Here is a 22,646-nt window from a genome sequence, read left to right as displayed (position 1 = left end):
AAACTTTCTACAGTGATAGTGTACTCTCTTTTAGTATATATAGAATAGAATGATCAAGTTTCTTGTTCTTATCCGGACTGAAATAATGTTATTGAAGTCTCATGAGCCATGATCAAGTTTCTTGCGCGCGCGCGCGTATATATATATATATATATATATATATATATATATATATATATATATATATATATATATATATATATATATAATATTTGATAAAGCAGAAAAAAAACATATTTTCAATTTCTATTTTAATGGCATCGTTTGGCATAACTTTCTTTTAAAAAAAAAAACGCTTTCAGAGTTTTTTTTTAAACTGACAGGTGTTTGGTAGGCTGTTTATAAAACAGTTGTTGCTGGTAACAAAAACTGATTTTGCGTTTGGTAAAATAAATATATTATAATAAAAGGACTAAAATAGACATAAATTAAATATTTAACAGTGCTATGGATAATCACGTGAGGATATTAAAGTTATTTTATATCAAATACAAAAACGCTTTTTCTAAAAGCTAAGATTCGTAGCTTTTGTGACTCATGTACAATTTTTAAAATCGTTTTTGAATTTTTTTCCAAAAACTGTTTTACCAAATAGTAAGATTGCAGTTTGGTTTTTGCTAACAGCAAAAACAGACTTAAAAAAGCTGTGCCAAACACGCCCATCATTAGAAAAGTTTCATAATCAAGTTTCTTGCTCTTATCCCAAACGAAAATACGTAAACGTGGCCTAATAATGAACTAGCATGGTGCGATTAGTTTTGGATTTTCTTGCTCTAAATCATCGTTGCTGTGTGAGTCACATTGCCATTATGTACGAACGCAAGAAAATCAACGTCTTATTCTGTACATTTAATCATAAAAGGAAAGAAGAAAAAAAGAGGAAGCTTTTTATGATTATATGTATATTGTATTTCACGTCTTATTCTGTACATATTTCTACTTCAAACAAGTTAATCAAATATTGTATTTCATTTTTAGACGCATTCCGCTCATGTATCATTCAATTTTTCAAATTAAAGCCGAGAAGAAAAGGTCAAGAAAACGACGGTCACTGGTGATCTTGATAACATTTATTTTGTGGGATTTCGACAGACTTGCTTCGTATCTTTAAATGGTATTTTGTCTCATCTAATGTTTATTACTATTATCCACATTTAATATTGAATAATATGCAAATGTTTAATTGTTTCGTAAGTACTTGAGCTGTTATTTTGGATGAAAAAACATATGGCAGCCACATGAGCTATTTCATGTCATCTCAAGTTCACGTTAGTATATACGAAAACTAAGATGTGTAGACAGAAACGAAGATTCTTCATCATTTTTTCTTGTTCCCAGCTCAAAGTTTAGTGCAACTATTAAAATGCTGAAAAGTGTTAAAAGTATTTTTTTAGTTTTTAATTATTATTTTAAATTATTTTGTATTATAAAATGATATAGTTAATGTTTAATTAAATTTTAAAATATTAATATTTCATGTATAAATTTGAGCTTGCGACATGTTTTTTTTTCATCCAACAAATACTTACGGCGCAGCTGTAATATAACACGAGTTATTTTTTCCGCCAACTAATATCGCAAATAACTTCAACTTGTGATTCCAACAGCTTGTTTTGTAGACGATCGAAATTGCAAATAAAATTTGAAATAGAACAGGGTGATCATTCTGTTATTACAATAAATTAATGAATAAAATAAAAAGGAAATTACAAAATTGCAGCATTAAATGTGAATCTGGCTGATAAAATATCCCCCCATCCGAAAAAATAGCTTGTATTATGTTTTATACACAACCCACACAAATCTTTCTTTGATCATAATAAGAAGAAAAAAACAAAGGAAAAAGGAAAGAAGAAGCTTTTGCCACAATGTGGATGATTCTTCTGCTTTCCTTACTTCCAATTCTTCTATGTAACCCTAATACTCACACTCCACTGGTTTTCTCAAAATAATCTCCCTAGAATTTATTGTTCTCTTCCGCCACAGGCTTGCCAGAGAAGAATTTGACCACATATTGTAGTCTTAATATGTAGTTGGGCTGTCTGAAAGAAATAAACATGTGTGATTTGTTAATTATGTTATGATGATATATCTTTATTTTTATTCACCACAAATAGTATTATTAATTCTGAACGTGAAATTTTTGTCAAATTCCTATTAATCTCCAAACTAACTTCATCTTGTGACCATACAAATCATTTATTGGTTGGATAATATTATATGCCTCCAACCAAAAAAATAAAAAAAATAAAAAAAAGCAAAGCTACAATGTGGGCTATTTTTCTTCTTTCCCTACTTCCAATACTTCTAATCTTTCTACTACAGAATAAGGTTGCAACAAAGAAGAATGATGAGATCAAGCCTATGAGTGAGCTTCCTGGTCCGCCGAGGATTCCGATCATAGGCAATCTTCACCAACTCGGCTCACTCCCTCACAGATCTCTATGGAGTCTCTCTCAAAAATACGGCCCGGTAATGCTCCTCCAGCTCGGGAACGTGCCCCTTATCGTAATTTCCTCTGCCGAGGCTGCGATGGAAGTTTTGAAGACCCACGGCGCCGAATGCTGTAGCAGACCTTCCCTCACTGGCCCGGCAAAACTCAGCTACAACAACAGAGACATTGGCTTCTCGCCTTACGTGGAACACTGGAGAGAAGTGAGAAAAGTGTGTGCTTTAAAGCTCTTTACCTCAAAAACCGTCACTTCTTTCCGGTCCATGAGAGAGGACGAGGTCCGGTCTCTGATGGACTCGCTTCACCAGTCCTCACTGTCTTCGAGCCCCGTTGATATGGGCGAAAAGATGATGGCTTTGTCTGCGAGCATAACTTTCAGGACCGCCTTTGGGAAGCTCTTCTCCGGGAGCGGTCTAGACAGCAAAAGCTTTCAAGAAATTGTTCACCGTGCGGTAAAGGCCTTGGGAAGCTTTTCAGCCTCCGATTTCTTTCGTTCCACAGGCTGGATTATAGATAGACTCTCGAGTCTCCATGCAAGTCTCGAGAGAAGTTTTTCTGAGTTGGACAGTTTCTATGAACGAGTGATCGACGAACACCTCAGTCGGACGATGCCAGAAGAGCAGGAAGATTTGGTCGATTTGTTGTTGAAGACGGAGAGAGAGCAATCTGAGATTGGTCAAGAGGTTGTATTCACAAGAGACACAACGAAGGCCATCATAATGGTACATATGCTACAAAACTCAGATGACTTGTTTATAAGTTTATGATTGATATTTTTTCGTTGTCCGATAGATGTATCTTGGTGTTTAATTTTATGATTGTTAACCTCTAAAGAGTAGGGCTAGGAATGCTATGCGTAAGAGATTTTAAAGCTAATGTGCGGGTCAACGAATTGGTAGTTTGTTTGTATAGAAAAAAATAGCCTGTTCGAAAAGATACAAGGGAAAAATGAAAAATATCTATTACCTTCTTGGTCTTCTTTGAATTTAGGAAAATTTAAGGGAACTTAGATTGAGGTGTGTATAAACTAAGTGATTCCATTTTCTTTTAAAAATAGTGAGGAAAATCAGAATTCATGAGATTTCACATGTGCAGTGAAATTACAAAAAAAAAAAAATGTAATAAGATGGTTGTTCAATTTATAGGTTAAATAAGTAGTTGAAAAACTAATTACTTATGGAAACACGCTCTTTGTCTTCTTTGAATTGAGGAAATTTAAGGGAGAGATTGAGGGGTGTATAACCAAGTGATTCTATTTTCTTTTAAAAATACCGAGGAAATCAAAATTCATGAAATTTCACGTGTAGTGAAACTACTAAAAATATAATGATATGGTTGTTCAATTTATAAGCTAAATAACTAGTTGAAAACCTAACTACTTATGAAAGATAAATAAACTAAGCAATCGACAAAGTAAAAAAAAACAATAAATGGACAAAGAATTGGTAATGCACTTCAACCTAAATAATTTTCATATTCTCTGCACCAAGTTCCTTTTGATCTCTGTCATTTGTGATCTTGAATAATCTTCTTATTCTCTTCTGAAAGTTACCCCCTCTTATGTTCAGAAAGTTCAGTGAAGATTGTTGTCCATGATTAAGACATGCGATTCGGCTTGTTCACGAATTTGCCAACTTTTTTTGGCCAAGATAACAATTTTCTCAGACATATATTTATCTTTCTCGAAATCACTCGTGATTTCCTCTTTGAGTCCTATACTTCTAACTTTCTTCTCTTGGTCATCATTGTGAAGCTTCATTTCAAACTTTTTCAAAGATACATCTAGCCTCTTTTCCTTCACATCATGTGCATTCACTATAGTATAGAGGGCGATGTTGGATCTTTAATCCAATATGTTGGATCCTTAATCCAACGTTAGACTTATATGTTAAATAATTATGTGTTGTGAGCTGTCAATAAAGATGGCCCGTTAAAAGTGATCTAATTTGGTGTACGGTTATTGGGCTTTAATGTATCTAACAGGCTGTGGGCCTTTAATGTGTAGACAACTCATTATGGGCTTCTATTTCAGTGATAAGTTGAAATAGGAAGCCCACTAGGTAACCTAGGGTTTCTCTATAAATACGGCTGGTCCCCAGGTCACACGTAACATTCTTGTCATTCTTGATATCCCGTCGTCAGAGTGAGCCAGAGAGAACTGAAGGGACTCTCAAATAAATACGTGTTGATCTGGAAGATCAACCGTCATGGATTCATCAGGTACGCTTCCGCTATTGTTTTATGCTTTCTTAATTATTCAACATGATTCGGTCATGGAATTAGGTGATGGTTTTCACCCATGATATTCGGATCTAACAATTGGTATTAGAGCCAATCATGTTTGAATTCTTAAGAATTTTTGGGTTAGTCCGTTTCTTTGAAAATTGGGATATTTGATTATCTGTCGAACTGTGCAAAAGTATTACGGTTTACATAGATTCAGCCTTTGATTTATTTATGTCTCTGGTCATCGCATATATACATACAGATCTGTTTTATTTTACAATTCATCATATGCATATATGCATGTATATGTATCGGATTCAATTTATTATATATATATTAATGGGGTGGCATATTGTGCCCTTTACTTTATTACACGAATATTGTTTCGTTCAATGGTATCAGACGAATATCAATAGTAAAGGTTTCTGTATAAAGTTTTTGGCATATTGTTCATCATTGATATTGAAAATTGCTTTTGTCAGACCATTGTTGTTTCTTATGCGTTATATGGATTCGTAACTTTTGGTATATAAGAATATTCCTTTTTGTTTTATTAGGCAGTTTGCTGCATATAAAAGCATACGTATATATGTGTGAATAGGTTTCAGACTCTTGTTTATAAGTTTTGCAAATTAAAGTTCGTTCAGTATTTCAGATTGGCGGCCATATTTGGTCATCACAGATGAAAACCTAGATGAAAACCTGCAAAGTTTGGATTTTGGCCTATAGTTTATTTTTGTTTGGGCTGTGTTTTCAGCCCACATAAAAAAAAAATTTAAATTCAAATCATGGTATTATTTAGTATATATATTTTAAAATAAATCAATTAAAGCAACATGTCACCAAAGTGGCCTCTCTTGTGGAAATTATTTATTTTTAAAATATAAAAAGTTTTATACTTGTAATTATTGTGAATATTTATCGGCCCAAAGGAAGGTAAATGTTTAACGTGATTGCATGTATGTTTGCGCTAATGAATACGTGATGATTCTTCGGTTTTACATGTGAATATTAGATCGGCCCAAAGGAAGATCTATTATTTGATATGTTCATTATTATCAGTATTTCATTAGTGCACCAAGATATCACTTACAAATCATTATTCTTGTCCAAAGACATAATATTGATGGAGTGCACGATATCTTGAGATGGGTTTTACCATATTTGAATTTGAATTTTGAGTTTCGGTTTAGGATTTTTCTCTAAGCATGTTTTGTTTGTTTATTGTTCTTTGCATCAGTTACGACTCCTGGAAATATTTCTGCCAACATCAATTCAATTCCTTTGCTGAATAGCTCCAACTTCAAGTCATGGAAGGAGAACTTGTTAATTGTTCTCGGGGTCATGGATCTTGACCTGGCGAGAGCCGGCCCTCACCTCCACGGCCGCCTCAGAGCCGGCCCTCGTCTCCATGGCCGGCTCAGAGCCGGCCCTCGGCCAAGGGGACGCCCGAAATACCCCTTGGTTGCCTATAAATACTTGGGTCCCTCCCCTGGTCCAGGTAATCCGAATTTGAGTACTGAAACGCTGTCGAACTCATACCTCGCTCGTTTCTCTCAAGTCTCGGCCTCTAAACACCTAACTCTCTACAATCTACCTCAACCCTACTAATGTTGAGCGTCGGAGAGGTAAACAGAGGCAACCCCTCTGTTTCCCCTTTGTAGTTCATCGTTACCTTCTCTTGCAGGATGAACGACGGACGAAGCAAACACCAATCACAGCTAAGGGAAGACTCGGGATACCGAGTCCGACACGCTCAAGCCCGAACGCGACCACTTGGTCCGTTGGGTCGAACCGTTTGGGGCTTCTAAATAGTTGTCCGAAAAACAGCGACAACAAAGAACGAGACAAGTTTTACGAAAATTGTCAAAATGGTTTTTCTGTCCTTTTGGACATAGGACGAAATGAATGTCAATAAATTTTTTGACAAGGTCATTTGCTGACAAATGAAACTTAAAACACTCAGCCATTAATAGTTTATTGGGCCTTGAGGATTACTTTCATTTCATAGAATTTTACTTGAAAATTCTTAATGGGCTTTTTCTTATGTTGTCATGAACAAATGAAGAAACATCTAGAAGCTCCTTCTAGAAGCTCAAATTTCATCAAACCCAAGGACAATAAGGCTGAATTTCGTTCATGCCATAGTGGGAAAGAGAGTTTATTTTGTGCATTAATGTATGAAGATACTTGCCAAAAGAAAAAAGAGGAAACAAATTTCCTCTAGAAGGAAAGTGCAATTTCGGCCAACTAAGAGAGAAAGCAAATGAGGAAACAAATCCAAAGGCTTCTAGAAGCTCATTTGGACGTGCAAGGGGTATGAGGAAACTACATTTTGAAGGTAATCCTCCTCCTATAAATACCCCACCTCATTCCTCTCATTTCATTCATTCCACATAAGTTAGAGATTGAGAGACTCTCTCTCTAGACCGTGTGGCCGATTTCTCCTCTCTCTCTCTCTAGTTATTTTTTGTTTTTGTTTTGGCACCTAGGTCCTCATTTGACCTAGTGTTTAGCTCTGCGACTTTGAGACTTGTTCTTAATTCGTTGTGTTTAAAAGTGCCCACACACTAATTCCTTTTCTCTCGAGTGATTTAGTGATAGAAACTTTCGTGGTTGCTCGAGTTGCCGAGGAAGAAAGAGAGACGTGATGCGAGGGGAGACGAACGTTGCAACCTTATTCCAAAAGCTTCTCAACGTTCAAGCGTCTAAAAGGTTAGTAAACTTCTATGCTCATATAAGTTTTTATTTACATGTGCTTGCTCTTTGTCTAGGTTAGTAAAAACTGTTTTACTTGAAAAAGAAAATTTTTAAAATTCCGCCGCTTAACGAAGCGTTAAACTTTTTCTTAAACCCTAGATCAATTTCAACAAATGGTATCAGAGCTATGGTCAAAGATATGCATGTACATGTAATTAAAATTATGAGCTTGAAAATCGTTTTCGAAAGTTTACTAATTTTGTGACAAGTTAGAATTGTTTTCTTAGCTTTTTTTTAATTTATTGCTCTTGCCTTTAAATTAAAAATCATGTTGATTTTCTATGAGTTTGGGATGTTATTAAAACACATTAGAATCAGTTCTAAAAGTTTTTAATTTTTTATATTGAAAAACGTGTTATAAAAGTTTGAGAAAATTTCGAGTAAATTTTGTGACTAGTTTTCTTGTCTTACTAGTTTCTTTTATTTACTTGAATCGTTTTATGCATGTTGTTATTTCTTTTATACCATGTTATTACCTCGCTAATAAAACACAAATAAAAGCTTTAACAACTTCATAAAACGTTCTGTTACACTCGATTCTTTTTCGCACCTTAAAAGACCGAACTTTAATTATTTCATTTTCTTTGAGCTGGAGTAAAACCCGCAGTAAAAGTGGCATAACTCTCTGCTCAGAAATCGAAATTTAATGATTCTTGAATCATATTAAAGGTCTGTCTGTCCTGTTTCCAATGCCACCGGTTTTGGGTCAAAAGGACATCGGAGCCGCCAGTTATGGCGATATTACTCCGAGATGCGCGGCTGTGCTGAAACTCCAGTTTTTAGAACTCTGGATTTTCACCCCACTACCATGAGTTATAGAACTCTAATGAGAAAAATTTCTTGAGCAAAAATGTTTTTCATAAGATTGTAAACATGATGTGTAAGATTAAAATGTTTTGATTTTTGAAAGTTTAATTGAAATTGAATTTTTACAAAACTAGTTTGAATCTTGAAAAACCGTTTTCGTTTTCAAACTTGAAAATATTTTGTCATCCAAATCAAATAAGTTTTCAAAATGTTTTCAAAACTATATATTTATCACATATGTTCAAAATCTATATGCTCTTGAAAATTTGAGTGGGAGATCTCCTTGTAGACAAGCCGAAAAATAAAAAGATGTGTAATCTAAACTTTCAAGTGTTCGAGTGAGTTGAAGTTCACACTTCCCTCACGCACTTTCCCGAAATAGAAAATAGGAAAAGATCTGAGTATGTCCCTTGTGCTTTTATGCACTAATACTGCTCTGAACATGAAAATCTAGGATTCTTTTCTAGTTGTCCGCTCTATCGCTCTATAACTAGGAAAACCGTTTCCGAACTTATAAGAGGCGATGTACCAACTCCAAAAACTAAGTGGGAGAGTTATACTTGTTGTTTGTAACCCACGATCCCCAACACTAATGAAAAGTACGATACATGATAATTAACCCATAAGGAGTAATTTACCCAACAATTGGCATCATAGCGATAGTAATTTACTCAGATTAACATGTAATTCACTTAAAAATACTATAAAAAAACACTTGAGAATTCATGACTCTCAAGTCCGAATATAGGTGATTAACATGTATAAAACGCCCCTATTATGGCATGCAGGAATGTAAACCAGGTGATACTCCTGTGGCTAAGGGAGACAAATTCAGTCTCAATCAGTGCCCTAAGAATGATTATGAAGAAAAGGAAATGCAGACGATTCCCTATGCTTCGGCAGTAGGAAGTCTAATGTATGCTCAGGTTTGTACGCGTCCGGATATTGCATACATTACAGGGATGTTAGGCAGATATTTAAGCAACCCAGGGATGGACCATTGGAAATCAGCTAAACGAGTCCTGCGGTACTTACAAAGAACAAAAGACTACATGCTCACATATCGGAGGTCAGATAAGATCGAGATCATCGGGTATACTGACTCTGATTTTGCTGGATGCCAAGACAGTATGAAATCTACATCAGGCTATATTTATTTGTTGGCTGGAGGTGCTATCTCTTGGAAGAGTGCTAAACAGTCTCTTATAGCATCTTCCACCATGGCAGCAGAATTTGTAGCTTGTTATGAGGCGTCCAATCAGGGGATATGGTTGCGAAATTTTGTCACTGGGCTGCGTATAGTAGATGGTGTTGATAGACCACTCCGGTTATTTTGTGACAATAAACCTGCCGTACTAATTCCAACAACAACAGGAACTCTACGAAGTCGAAGCACATCGACATCAAGTTCTTAGTTGTGAAAGAAAGAATTCAGAGTAGACAGTTGTCTATCGAGCACATCGGAACAAACTCCATGATTGCGGATCCACTTACTAACTACCACCCAAAGTGTTTCATGAGCACACTGCTCATATGGGTGTTATTTCAGCTCAGGATATTCAGTTCTAGTGGGAGTTTGTTGTTTTGCTATTTTTAGTGCTTTTATGTTATAGACATATTTTATTTATGATTATTGAGGTTTTCTGCAGAAATTAAGTTTTGGTTTATTTAGACTCTGTTTTTCTAGTATATGGTTTGATCTCACTAAGGTTTAAGGAGGACCAAATGGAAATAGACATGTTGATGTCACATAACATGAAATTTCCATACTACACATCCACTTCATGATCCATGTCGTTCAGTTGTATCGATATACGTGACCATTGATGGGTATAACTACGATAGATGTAGCTAATGTTGCTTTGATCCTATGTTGATATGATTGATGGACCGGATTGGTTATGAGATACATTTTTGGTTATGACAGTAAAGTTGAGCTCATTCGGTTATTTTTGCAATACATAATTATAAGGTTAAACATATAGCCCAAGTGGGAGATTGTTGGATCTTTAATCCAATATGTTGGATCCTTAATCCAACGTTGGGCTTATATGTTAAATAATTATGTGTTGTGAACTGTCAATAAAGATGGCCCGTTAAAAGTGATCTAATTTGGTGTACGGTTATTGGGCTTTAATGTATCTAACAGGCTGTGAGTCTTTAATGTGTAGACAGCTCATTATGAGCTTCTATTTCAGTGATGGGTTGAAATAGGAAGCCCACTAGGGTAACCTAGGGTTTCTCTATAAATACGGCTGGTCCCCAGGTCACACGTAACATTCTTGTCATTCTTGATATCCCGTCGTCAGAGTGAGCCAGAGAGAACTGAAGGGACTCTCAAAGAAATACGTGTTGATCTGGAAGACCAACCGTCATGGATTCATCAGGTACGCTTCCGCTATTGTTTTATGCTTTCTTAATTATTCAACATGATTCGGTCATCGAATTAGGTGATGGTTTTCACCCGTGATATTCGGATCTAACAGACGATGTTATAGTTCGGTGGTGGAAAGTTATTCACTATAATAATCAGAGGTAAGAACTCATATTTGCAAACTCCCTCTCTAACTGGCATCTCTAATATTAATCTCTGATGGACTGCAATCTAAGCTCTATTTAAATCAGAGATCCATCCCTCTTCCACATGATCTTCTCCCAAAGTTTGTCTCGGTGAAATAAACACAAACATTTATTACTTTAAAGTCTCTGCAAGTACTAAACGCACATAGATTAAAAGAAATTCTTTAACTCGTTGTTGATGAAACTAAAAGATAATCCGAAATATTACCATAAAGACTAGACGATTTTTGTTAAATCTAATAACAGAATCTTTTGCGAATGAGTACACCAAGAAACCAACTCCTATCTCCAAATATCTCGGAACATAAAACAATATATTTTTAGTTCGATTCGTGTGGGAAAGAACACGTTGATCTAATAACCCGATTGTGAACAAGTAGTTGAGCAAAGTCCTCAACTACACAATAGATTCCAAACTAGTAAAAGCATGCAACAAAGGACTTAACATGTAATATTTATTTTTCGTACTCCGTACATATGTGTTCCACTTTTCTTCCGTAACTTATTGAAATTTTAATATCAATTAATAATGCCACACAAGTTGTTGCAACATGTCGTGTTACACAACGGTAAAATTGTAATTTGATATGCAAATTGATAAACACGTAATAAGATCGAATCTGGTGGGATTTGTTCACACCAACTAAAATGTTTCCAGTATGATCTATGACATTTTGAACAACTTGAACACTTTTTGTACTATAAAAATAAGACCATTCAACGTAACAACACTCATAATTTATCATAGTTTTATAAATTAATTTTTCTTGACACATCAAAACAAGAATCGGATATTGTTGGGACTACAATTTTTTCCTCAAAAACTTCAAACATTTTTTTAAATGTGTCTTGGGATATTCATTTTTCTTGGAAATTTTGTTTTCTTCAGTAAAATATAGATATCAAACTAAGCCGATAAGGAAATGAATTAGCTTATTCAGATTGTTTAATTCACATGTATTTGATTATCTAGGACATATTCACGGCTGGAGTGGACACTAGCGCCATTGTTTTGACTTGGGCAATGGCAGAACTCGTTCGGAATCCACGAGCTATGAAGAAAGCAAAAGACGAAGCTAGAAGTCACGCTTCTTTCCAAGAGAAACTAGCGATGAGTGAGAACGATATTCACCAACTCCAGTATCTTAAGTTGGTCGTGAAAGAGACTTTGAGGCTGCACCCTCCCGCCCCGCTGCTTCTCCCAAGAGAAATACTATCTCAATTCACTCTTTCCGGTTATGAAGTGTTCCCTAAAACGCTTATTCAAGTCAATGTTTGGGCGATAGAACGAGACCCTAATTATTGGGACAATCCGGATGATTTCTTTCCGGAGAGATTTGCCAATAGTTCCATTGACTTCAAAGGCAAACATTTTGAGCTCTTGCCATTTGGATCCGGCCGAAGAAGCTGCCCCGGGATTCAAATGGGGATGGCCACGGTGGAACTCGCGCTTGCGAATCTCCTGTGTTGCTTCGATTGGAAGTTGCCCGATGGAATGAAAGGCACCTCCATCAACATGGAAGAGGACGCTGGGCTTGTAGTGTCTATGAAATCCTCTCCGAAACTTGTTCCAATCCGCTACCAATTTCCATTAGATCAACAGTACTTTGGCGTAACCACGTAAAATACTTGTTGTATATGTATATGCGTGTTAAATGTTATTAATGACATTTTTTTCTTTGAGTGTTCATATGTTTGTACAAGTACAATAAACGATTGTATCAATAATAATTATTATTATTATTAGGGTTCATTAAGAAAATAGACAACTTAAACGTTTGATATTGCTAAATAGCCAACATTTGGTAACTTAGGTAAATAGCTATTTTTATGTATTTATAGACGTAAATCTTAGATAAATAGCCACCTTCATATATTAGACCACGTCATTATTTACGGTTATTTATCTAAGATTTACCAAACATTGACTTTTTAACAATGTCAAACGTTTAAATTGACTATTTTTCCTAATTTTTTGTTAGTATTATTATATATAAATGTGTGGGAAAAGACACTAGGTAATAAAATTTTGCGTAATAGATTATGAAATCGGCTCCTTAACTTGTTCCCAATTATCATCTACCATTTCATTAGATCAAGACTGAGTAGGTGTCCTAAACAGAGAAGGAACTCCCCTTTTTTTTTTTTTTTCCTTCACTTTTTATGTGTTAGTGCTAAGTGAGGTCAATCGCTAACATGAAGTTTAAGAAAACCAGGTTTGATACAAAATCAATTAACTTATGTTAATTTAATTAAATAGAAGTTCATCTCTTATCATTTAAATGTTTACTCTTAATTTTACAAATTTTTATAGTTTTAGCCTAATATTATATCATTTTTTCAGTTATGCCCCTGAATAATTTTTCTTTCTTACACACCCCTTACAAATATTTTTTATTTGAAAATATGGTGATGAAAAGGATAGTGTTCAAAGGAATAGATCACAAGCCGTAGATATTGTAAGTAGGGTGTTTATAGAAGGAGAAACACAAATAAATAGCTAGAATTTGAGTAACCATTTTAATAAATAACAATCCCCAAAACTAACAATGTTAAATTTATTCAATTATAAATTATGTCAATATATGAAGAAAAAAGAAATATAGTAAAGAAAAATATAACATAATGCGACAAATTAACATATCGTGGCTACTACATAATTAACCTTAGACGTACGAAACATGGAAAGAAGCGACAAAATTTTGTTCAAACATTGGGATTGATATATAAAAAAAAAGTCAGCATAATAATTGAAATAATTAATTGTCTTTTAATTTTATAAAGATAGGCTTATATATTATATATATATATATATTTTCATATAGGTGGTAAATAGTTATAATATAAAGGGTTATTGGCGGCATAAATACCACAACTTTTTTATTTTATACACTTTTATACCACAACTTTTTTTTCGGCGGCAAAAATACATAACGTTAGGTTTTATGACCACCATTATTCTCATTCCGTTAGAATAACACATAAACCTTGGCATAAATACCACAACTTTTCAATTTTATGGGTTATTGACGGCATAAATACCACAACTTTTCTATTTTATACACTTTTATACCAAAAGTTTTATAGAAAAATAATTAATAGACTGTGAGCTAATTGTGGGGGCAGAGTTCGACCTCATAAAATAATTTGATATTGGACTGCCAAAGTCCAACACTCATCAAAGCCCATTTCGATAAAAAAATAATTTAAATAATTAATAAACGGCAATTATTAATTGATTGTTATTAATCATTGTCGTACGAATTTAATAACTCACTTGGGCCCGACCCAAGTCTATTTTACGAGCTCACAATGTGACTACCAAGGTCGTGACGAAGTTGAAGTCAACATAGGAGAAGTGATATCGCCTTGAAATACGGAGAATTGACGATTTCTACCGTATGTTCGTGACGCCTTGAAATGTTTTAGCATATTATAATGATAATAACAAGTAAAATTTGTAGAGGTTAATTTGTGTTATCAAGATTTGTAAACAATGGACACCAAAGAAACCGGCAATTAAGAAAAAGCCCTTAAAAATCATAAACGAATAATAAAATGTAAAAATTTATTTTGTACATTGATTAGACTTTCATAGGTAAATAAGACTTGCGTGCGCTTTCCAATGAAATATGGAGACACATATAAGGTGAAGGAAAATAAATATCAAAGAGAAACTAATAAAGAAAATATAAAACTAACATACACTCAAAATAATGTATGTTATTGATATAGGCTACGTTTGTTTGGGATTAAAAAGCTTTGTTTTTGTTTTTAGAAAAAACAAAACTGTTTATCCGGTGATTGGCAAAACTGTTTATCTGGTGATTGGCAAAACTGTTTTTACAAAAAATTTCAAAAACGTTTTTAGATTTTGTACATGAGATAGAAAAGCTAGGATTCTTAACTTTTAGAAAAAGTGTTTTTAAGTTTGCTATATAAATTACTGTAATATCATCGTAAAAAATATTATTATATATGTTAGGCCGTCTTTTCCAAGCGACAAGCGCCAAGCGCAAGCGACAAGCGCCAAGCGACAAGCGACGAGCGACAAGCGACGAGCGACAAGCGACAAGCGCCAAGCACCGATTTTTTTCCTATAAATAGTTCATTCATTCTCAACTCAAAACTCAATTCACTCTCAAGTCATTCTCTCGACTCAAAATCCTCTCTCGACTCAAAATCCTCTCTCGACTCTCAAGCCATTCTCTCGACTCAAAATCCTCTCTCGACTCAAAATCCTCTCTCGACTCTCAAGTCATTCTCTCGACTCAAAATCCTCTCTCGACTCAAAATCCTCTCTCGACTCAAAATCCTCTCTCGACTCTCAAGTCATTCTCTCAGCCAAATACTCTCCCAACTTCAAAATTATCCCGGATCATAAACAAAGACCGAGAGCCACCTCTCGACGGGAGGAAGAAAAACAAAAATCCAAGAATCCACTCACATAGCAAACACACTCGCCCTGAACTACGTCATGACCTGATCCCGCAAAGCGGGTACGTAGGCAGCTCACGAAGAGCACGGTCACACCCCCCATTCACCCTACTCGCTCCTCAAAAAACACAAATCCTCTTGAGAGCCGAGGAACCGACTCGACGAAAAAGAAAAAGAGAAACGTTGAAGATCTGATTACCCAACAAAGACAGCAAATAGAAGACGAAGAATCCAACAATAACAACAAAGAAGGCAACGAGAAGATATTCTCTAATCCGAAGGACTCTCAGGAGGACAGCAAGTCGTCACGATCCTTTTTAAGAACCGAAGAAACGTGACTCCGGCAACACAAGATCGAGACACGTCGCAAGCTCGTACCCCGACACGTGTCCCGCAAATGTTATCCGAGAAATCGCATTAACAATATATATGTATATAAATAAGCATATCAATAATTATTATTTAATTATTAAGAACATAACTATTTTAGTTTTTTTACTATAATATATTTATTTTACCAAACGCTAAATCAGTTTTTGTTACCATAAACAACTGTTTTATAAACAATTTACCAAACACTTTGTCATTTTTTGAAAAAAACAGTTTTTTTATTAAAGCACTTTTTTTAAAAACAAAGCTATGTTAAACGGGTCCATAGTATAATATAGCATTAGTAATTATGATTATAAAATAACATAAAAAAAATCGCACAAAATATATTGATGAGAGAGAGAGGAAAAAAACAATATATATATAAAAAAATACAAAATAGATTGGGAAAAAACTAAAAAAAAAACAAGAAAAAAAACGAACCAATGAAATATGGACACATATAAGGTGAATTGAAATAAATATCAAAGAGAAAAAGAAAGATAATCTAATAAAGAAAATATAAAACTAATATACACTCAAAATAATGTATGTTATTGATATAGTATAATATAGTATCAGTAATTATGATTATAAAATATAAAAAATCATACAAAATATATTGATGAGAGAGGGAGGAAAAAAAACAATATGCATAAATTTTTTTTTTATAAAATAGATTGGGAAAAAAAAAACCCCCCAAAAAGGCAAAGGCAAAGGCAAAAAGAAAAAAGAAAAGGAAAAAAAAAAACCCAACCGGCAAAAGCAAAGAAAAGAAAAAAAAAAAAAAACCGCCACGTGTCGCCGCCTGACGACGCCACGTGGCGGCGTGTGGATGAAAGTTGAAAATGCTCTCCTCTTTATTATCTATGTTATAGATAGATATATATATATATATAGATAGATAGGTGCGACAGTGTCGCACCTAATAGTTTTAGGGTATTTTAAATACCCGAGCGTCTTCTTCCTCGCCCAAACCGCCTCTCTCTCTCTCTATCTAACTCTCTCTCTCTCTCTCTCTCTCTCTCTCTCTCTCTCTCTCTCTCTCTCCGACGCTCGTTCTTCTTCCTCCGCCGTGACCTCCCCCGCCGCCGTGACCTCCCCGCCACCGTGACCCCTTCGTCGTCCTCCTCCAAGGTACGTCTCTCTCTCTCTCTCTATCTATCTATCTCTCTCTCTCTTATTTTCTGTCTCTCCGACTTGCAGGTCGTTCCCCGCGCCGCCCGTGACCACCTCGGCTCAGCCCGGTCGTCCCCCGCCGCCCGTGACCTCCCCGCGCCGCCCGTGACCTCCCCGCGCCGCCCGTGACCTCCCCGCCGCCCGTGCGCCTCTCTGCCGCCGTGACCTCCCCGGCACCGTGACGTACGTCTCTCTCTCTCTCTCTCTCTCTCTCTCTCTCTCTCTCTCTCTTATTTCTGTGTTTCTCCGACCTGCAGGTCGTCCCCCGCCGCCGTGACCACCTCGGCTCAGCCCGGTCGTCCCCCGCCGCCGTGACCACCTCGGCTCAGCCCGGTCGTCCCCCGCCGCCCGTGACCATCCCTCGACTCAGCCCGGTCCTCCCCCCGTACCCACTGCCACCCTAACAGCCCTCGGCCCACCCGCTGCCGCCCAAATAGCCCCGGCCTCGCGTTTAGCTCGTCGCCTCGTCGTCGCCTCGGAAAAGGTTAGATTAGAAATGGATTGAAATTATTCGTTTGGAATGGATAAATGTTTAGTTAATTAGTAATTTTGAAATGGATTGAAATTAATTAGTAATATATATGAAAATAGTAATATGTTTGATTAGAAATGGATTGAAATTATGTGTTTGAAGTGGATAAATGTTTAGTTAATTAGTAATTTTGAAATGGATTGAAATTAATTAGTAATATATATGAAAATAGTAATATGTTTAGTTAATTAATTAATTAGTATTGAAATTGAATTTGAAATGGATATATGTTTAAATTAGAATATTGAGTTAAATGGTTGAAATTAAAATGAGTAAATGTTGAAATTGGAATGTTGAGTTAAATTGTTATATGTTGAAATTAGAAAGTTGAATTGGAATATTGAAATGGATATTCGTCTGTTAATTAGTTAATTAGTATCATATGTAGTTAGATTAATTACTAATATATTTCAAAATGATTAGTAACATGTTACATTTAATGTAATTATTGAAATGTTCTAATTACCTAATAAGTTTAAATTATAACGAATTCTAACCATTTTTTCAAATTAATATATATTTTTCACAATTTCTCTTTCACTCTCACTAATTCGATCTCGAATATTTCAAATGTTAACGAGTCACTCTCAATTTCCTAACAATTCATCACTCTCAATTTCATAACAATTCACTTTAAATTTCAAATATTCACTCTCAATTTTACCTCTCAGTAAAGTTGAATTGAAATGTTTAATTTAGTTTAGTTTTAGATTATCGTAATTATTTGAATTGAAATTGAAATTGAAATGTTTATGAATTCTAAAGTTGTCGGTGAAGTTCAAGTGCGGGAACTTAATGTTTTCACTCTCAATTTTATTTTGAAGGATCAAGTCACCGCTCAGACGTTAGATATTTTGCGGCAAGCGGAGGAGCAAAACGTCGTGATCTCCCAAGAAGCTGCGGAGATGTACGCGATGCGCGATGTTATGGGAGTGCGCAGAGACTGGGAAGTCGGTTTAGGGCCTTCGATCCCAAGGTCATCGTTGGGTGTTGCCCAAACGCTAGATGGAGGCTCGTCAAGTTCGTCATCTCAGACCGATCCATTGATTGCCGAGATGCGAGCTCAGATGGATGCCCAACAAGCCGAGCTGCAAGTGATGCGGCAACAGATCGCCTTCCTCAGCCAGCAGCACAACCAGCCTCCCACGACTCCTCAACCTCCGCCGCATCGCAACCAGGTGGGACGGATCAGCAGACACCAGGTTCCACGCCGGGTTCTACGCCTGGTTCTATGGATTACTTGCGAGACCGTCCTTACGGAAGCGGCGGAACGAGCGGCAGCGCGTCAGGCAGCGGTGGACGAGGACGCGGAAGCGGTTCTCGAAGTTCTGGCAACTTATTCGGTAGAGGAAATTCTACTATCGATAAGTTTTATAGGAAAAAAAATTAGGAATTCATTTTTTTCGCTTTTTTTGGAAAGAATTTATATTTTTAATTAAGAATTCTATTTTCAGAATATTATTTCTAATTCATTTAGAATTTTGTTAATTAATTTTTATTTAATTTTAAATGAATTTTAATTTACTTTTTTAATTTTGTATTTTTTTTAATTAAAAAAACATATTCGGTGCGACGATGTCGCACCGAATATAATGGCGACATTGTCGCACCTGATATGAATTTACCCGCCAATGTTATTAAATTTGGCAGGAAAATAGGTGCGATATTAGGTGCAATATGTCGCACCTGAAAGTGTCGCACCTAAAGGTGTACTTATTCGGTGCGACATGTCGCACCTAATACCTTCTGCGACGGGTTATCCGGTGCGACAGCGCGTCGCACCTAATAACCTTTTAGGTGCGACATTTTAAGCTTTGGGTGCAACATTCGTCGCACCGGATAACGTTTTTTGTCCTAGTGAACAAATTTCACTCCATATATTAGGCTACGTCATTATTTATCTAAAATTTATCGAACATTGGCTATTTAACAATGTCAAACGTTTAAATTGACTATTTTCTTAAATTTAAATTTTTATTAATTGCATCTTTGTAGAATTCCCACATTTATCTCCTATTTTCCAAAAGCTTCTATCTTGTTTTGTATACGACCACACAAATCATTATTCGTAGGATATCATAAGATCTGCCTCCAACCAAGAAAAAAAAAAAAAAAAGCAAAGCTAGGATGTGGGTGATTCTTCTGCTTTCCCTTCTTCCAGTACTCTTAATCTTTCTACTGCGGAACAACGTTGCAACAAAGAAGAATGATGAGATCAAGCCTATGAGCGAGCTTCCCGGTCCGCCGAGGATTCCGATCATAGGCAATCTTCACCAACTCGGCTCACTCCCTCACAGATCTCTACGGAGTCTCTCTCAAAAATACGGCCCGGTAATGCTCCTTCAGCTCGGGAAAGTGCCCCTTATCGTAATTTCCTCCGCCGAGGCCGCCATGGAAGTCTTGAAGACTCACGACGCCGAGTGCTGTAGCAGACCTTCCCTCGTGGGCTCGGCAAAGCTCAGTTACAACAACAGAGACGTTAGCTTCTCGCCTTACGGGGAAAGCTGGAGGGAAGTGAGAAAAGTGTGCGTTTTGAAGCTCTTCACCGCGAAAACCGTCAGATCTTTTCGGTCCGTGAGAGAAGAAGAAGTTAAGTCTCTGATCGACTCGGTCCACCAGTCCTCGCTGTCTTCGAGACCGGTTGATATAAGCGCAAAGATGATGGCTTTGACCGCGAGCATTACGTTCAGGACCGCGTTCGGGAAGCTCTTCTCCGAGAGCGGTCTAGACAACGACAGCTTTCAGGAGATCGTTCATCGAGCCGAGAAGGTATTGGGAAGCTTTGCGGCCTCTGATTTCTTTCGCTGCACTTGGATCATAGACAGGCTGTCGGGTTTTCATGCGAGGCTCGATAGGAGTTTCTGCGAGTTGAACGGTTTCTTCGAACGGGTGATCGACGAACATCTCAGCCGGACGATGCCAGAAGATCAACAAGATCTGGTCGATTTGATGCTGAAAATGGAGGAAGAGCAATCTGAGTTTGGTCAAGATGTTATTTTCACGAGAGAAACAACGAAGGCACTCATAATGGTACACTCCAAACTCTGAACTAGACATATATATATATATATATATATATATATATATATATATATATATATATATATATATATATGCAGTTGTATTTGTAGTCTTTTTATTTATTTTTTCAAGGCCGGGACTAGAAATAAAATTAGGAAGGAGAGTTTATTTTAAATAAAAATGTATTTTAGCGTAGTAAAATGTATCATCCGAGTTGATTTATTTTTTCTTTGCATTGCGGAAAATTTGAGAGATAATTTGGGGGAGGAAATATATACAGTTTATTCGTAATTTCTTTCTTCAAAGTATATTTACTCACCACAGCACCAACTAGAAAATAGCATGACATCTAAGCTTTTCCTTCATATTTTCCAAACCACAATATTTGTTAATATTATTATGACCAAAAATAGTTTTTAAAATTTTAATTCTTTGGGGTATTATATGGATTTCTAGCTAAACATAAGAAATGGAATGATTTGACAAATTCAAATAATTTAATGGGCAATCTAGCTACGTAGCTGATCTCAAACTTAGAATTAAAGAAGTAGCCAACGTTTGGTTTATTTTATAATCTAACCGCCATTTACAAAAATAAACGTATAGAAAATATCGGTATTATCCTTATGTAGCAAAATCAAATAAATCAACTACTAGCTAACGTTCTAAGATTTGTTAATTAAAACTCAAACTAAATTAGTTAAATATTGTATAGTTCACGCTCACGATTAAAATTCAAAACTTTTAAAAGAAAATTCATTATGAAATATAATAAAAGAAATAAATAGAGTATTGATTAGAATCAATTGAAAAATCTGACATGATAATGAACAAAATAAACTAAAATTAACTAAAATAAAACATGATAAAAAATCTTTTTCGATATATTTCTAAAAGCTAATAAACCAAAATAAATCATTCGCTAACATGATAATGAACAAAATAAACCAAAATTAACCAACATCAAGAGAAAACGCGTAAAACAGTAGTTCAAAAATTTGAATTACTTAACGAATAAATATAAACCTGGTAACTAAAAGAATAAATTATAAATTTAGAAATAACAAATAATGATCAATTGCATTTTGAATAGTGTTTGCTACGTTCAAAATAAAAAACTATAACTAATCCCTAATTAAGGGGATTTATATATTAAATCATATCAAACGTGTGAATTAAAATAGATAGTCAATGGCACTCAATTCCACGGTTCAGAGCAACTATTAGACTATAAATTAGGAAAGAGAATAGTAAATAATAAATGTGTATAACGTGTATTAAAGATTTAGTATTCCGTTGCGTCAAAACGTTGGCTACGTAGGCATTTTCTACCGATTTTCAAACAAAGGATAATCACGTAATTTGTTATAATAAAGCCACATAATCAGTATTTTGTTGCGTCAAAACGTTGGCTGCGTAGGCATTAGTCTGTGCGATATTTGTAATTTAATTAACAAGTGTTTTTATTAACTAGGACATATTCTTGGCTGGAGTAGACACTGGTGCCATTGCATTAACTTGGGCAATGACGGAGCTCGCTCGAAACCCAAGAGTGATGAAGAAAGCAATAGACGAAGCAAGAAGGTTCGGTGCTTTCAAAGAAAAACTAGCCATTAGTGAAAACAATATTCACCAACTCCAATATCTTAAGATGGTTGTGAAAGAGACTCTTAGAATGCACCATCCGGTCCCACTCCTTCTCCCAAGAGAAACAATATCTGAATTCAATCTTTGTGGCCACAAAGTACCCCCGAAAACAATGATTCAAATCAATGTTTCGGCGATAGGACGAGACCCTAATTATTGGGATAGTCCAGAAGAGTTCTTTCCAGAGAGATTTGCAGATAGCTCCATCGACTACAAAGGTTTACACTTTGAGCTCCTACCATTTGGCTCCGGCCGTAGAAGCTGCCCTGGGATTCACATGGGAATATCTACCGTGGAGCTTGCACTTGCGAATCTCTTGTGTTGCTTTGATTGGAAGTTGCCCGACGGAACGGAGGAAACTGATATCAACATGGAAGAAGGGCCTGGCCTTGCAGTACATAAGAAGTTTGCTCTTGAACTTGTTCCAATCAGCTATCAAGAATGGGCTAAATATCAAGAGTCTACGACTTAATTAGCCCTGTTGAGCAATGAGAACTGACTCGTCACTTTATATATCTCACTTTTATATATTTGTACGTTTGTAAATATATGACGATTTTCGTGCCGCCCTTTTATTTATATATAAGGGGAAATGTTTATTTCATAATATGAAAGTAATGTAGTACTTTTTCTTAA

General features: G+C 35.8%; 2 protein-coding genes across 2 annotated transcripts; both read left to right on the top strand.

The window, feature by feature from the left end:
* Positions 1 to 2,209: 2,209 nt before the first annotated feature.
* On the top strand, positions 2,210 to 12,486 carry LOC149403222 (cytochrome P450 71B34-like). The gene is made up of 2 exons (XM_089609801.1): positions 2,210 to 3,174; positions 11,799 to 12,486. Exons 1-2 carry the CDS (start codon positions 2,221 to 2,223, stop codon positions 12,447 to 12,449), a joined length of 1,605 nt encoding a protein of 534 aa, XP_089465927.1. The 5' UTR covers positions 2,210 to 2,220; the 3' UTR covers positions 12,450 to 12,486.
* A 6,817-nt stretch (positions 12,487 to 19,303) lies between these two features.
* LOC149403221 (cytochrome P450 71B34-like) lies at positions 19,304 to 22,646 on the top strand. The gene is made up of 2 exons (XM_089608152.1): positions 19,304 to 20,372; positions 21,838 to 22,646. Exons 1-2 carry the CDS (start codon positions 19,470 to 19,472, stop codon positions 22,480 to 22,482), a joined length of 1,548 nt encoding a protein of 515 aa, XP_089464278.1. The 5' UTR covers positions 19,304 to 19,469; the 3' UTR covers positions 22,483 to 22,646.

Source organism: Urtica dioica, chromosome 3 (genome assembly GCF_054948205.1).
Source record: "Urtica dioica subsp. dioica isolate 48M chromosome 3, U.dioica_male_clone48M_v1_H2, whole genome shotgun sequence".
Lineage (NCBI taxonomy): Eukaryota > Viridiplantae > Streptophyta > Magnoliopsida > Rosales > Urticaceae > Urtica > Urtica dioica.
Note: the sequence above shows the minus strand (reverse complement) of the source record. Positions and strands in the feature narration are given on the sequence as shown.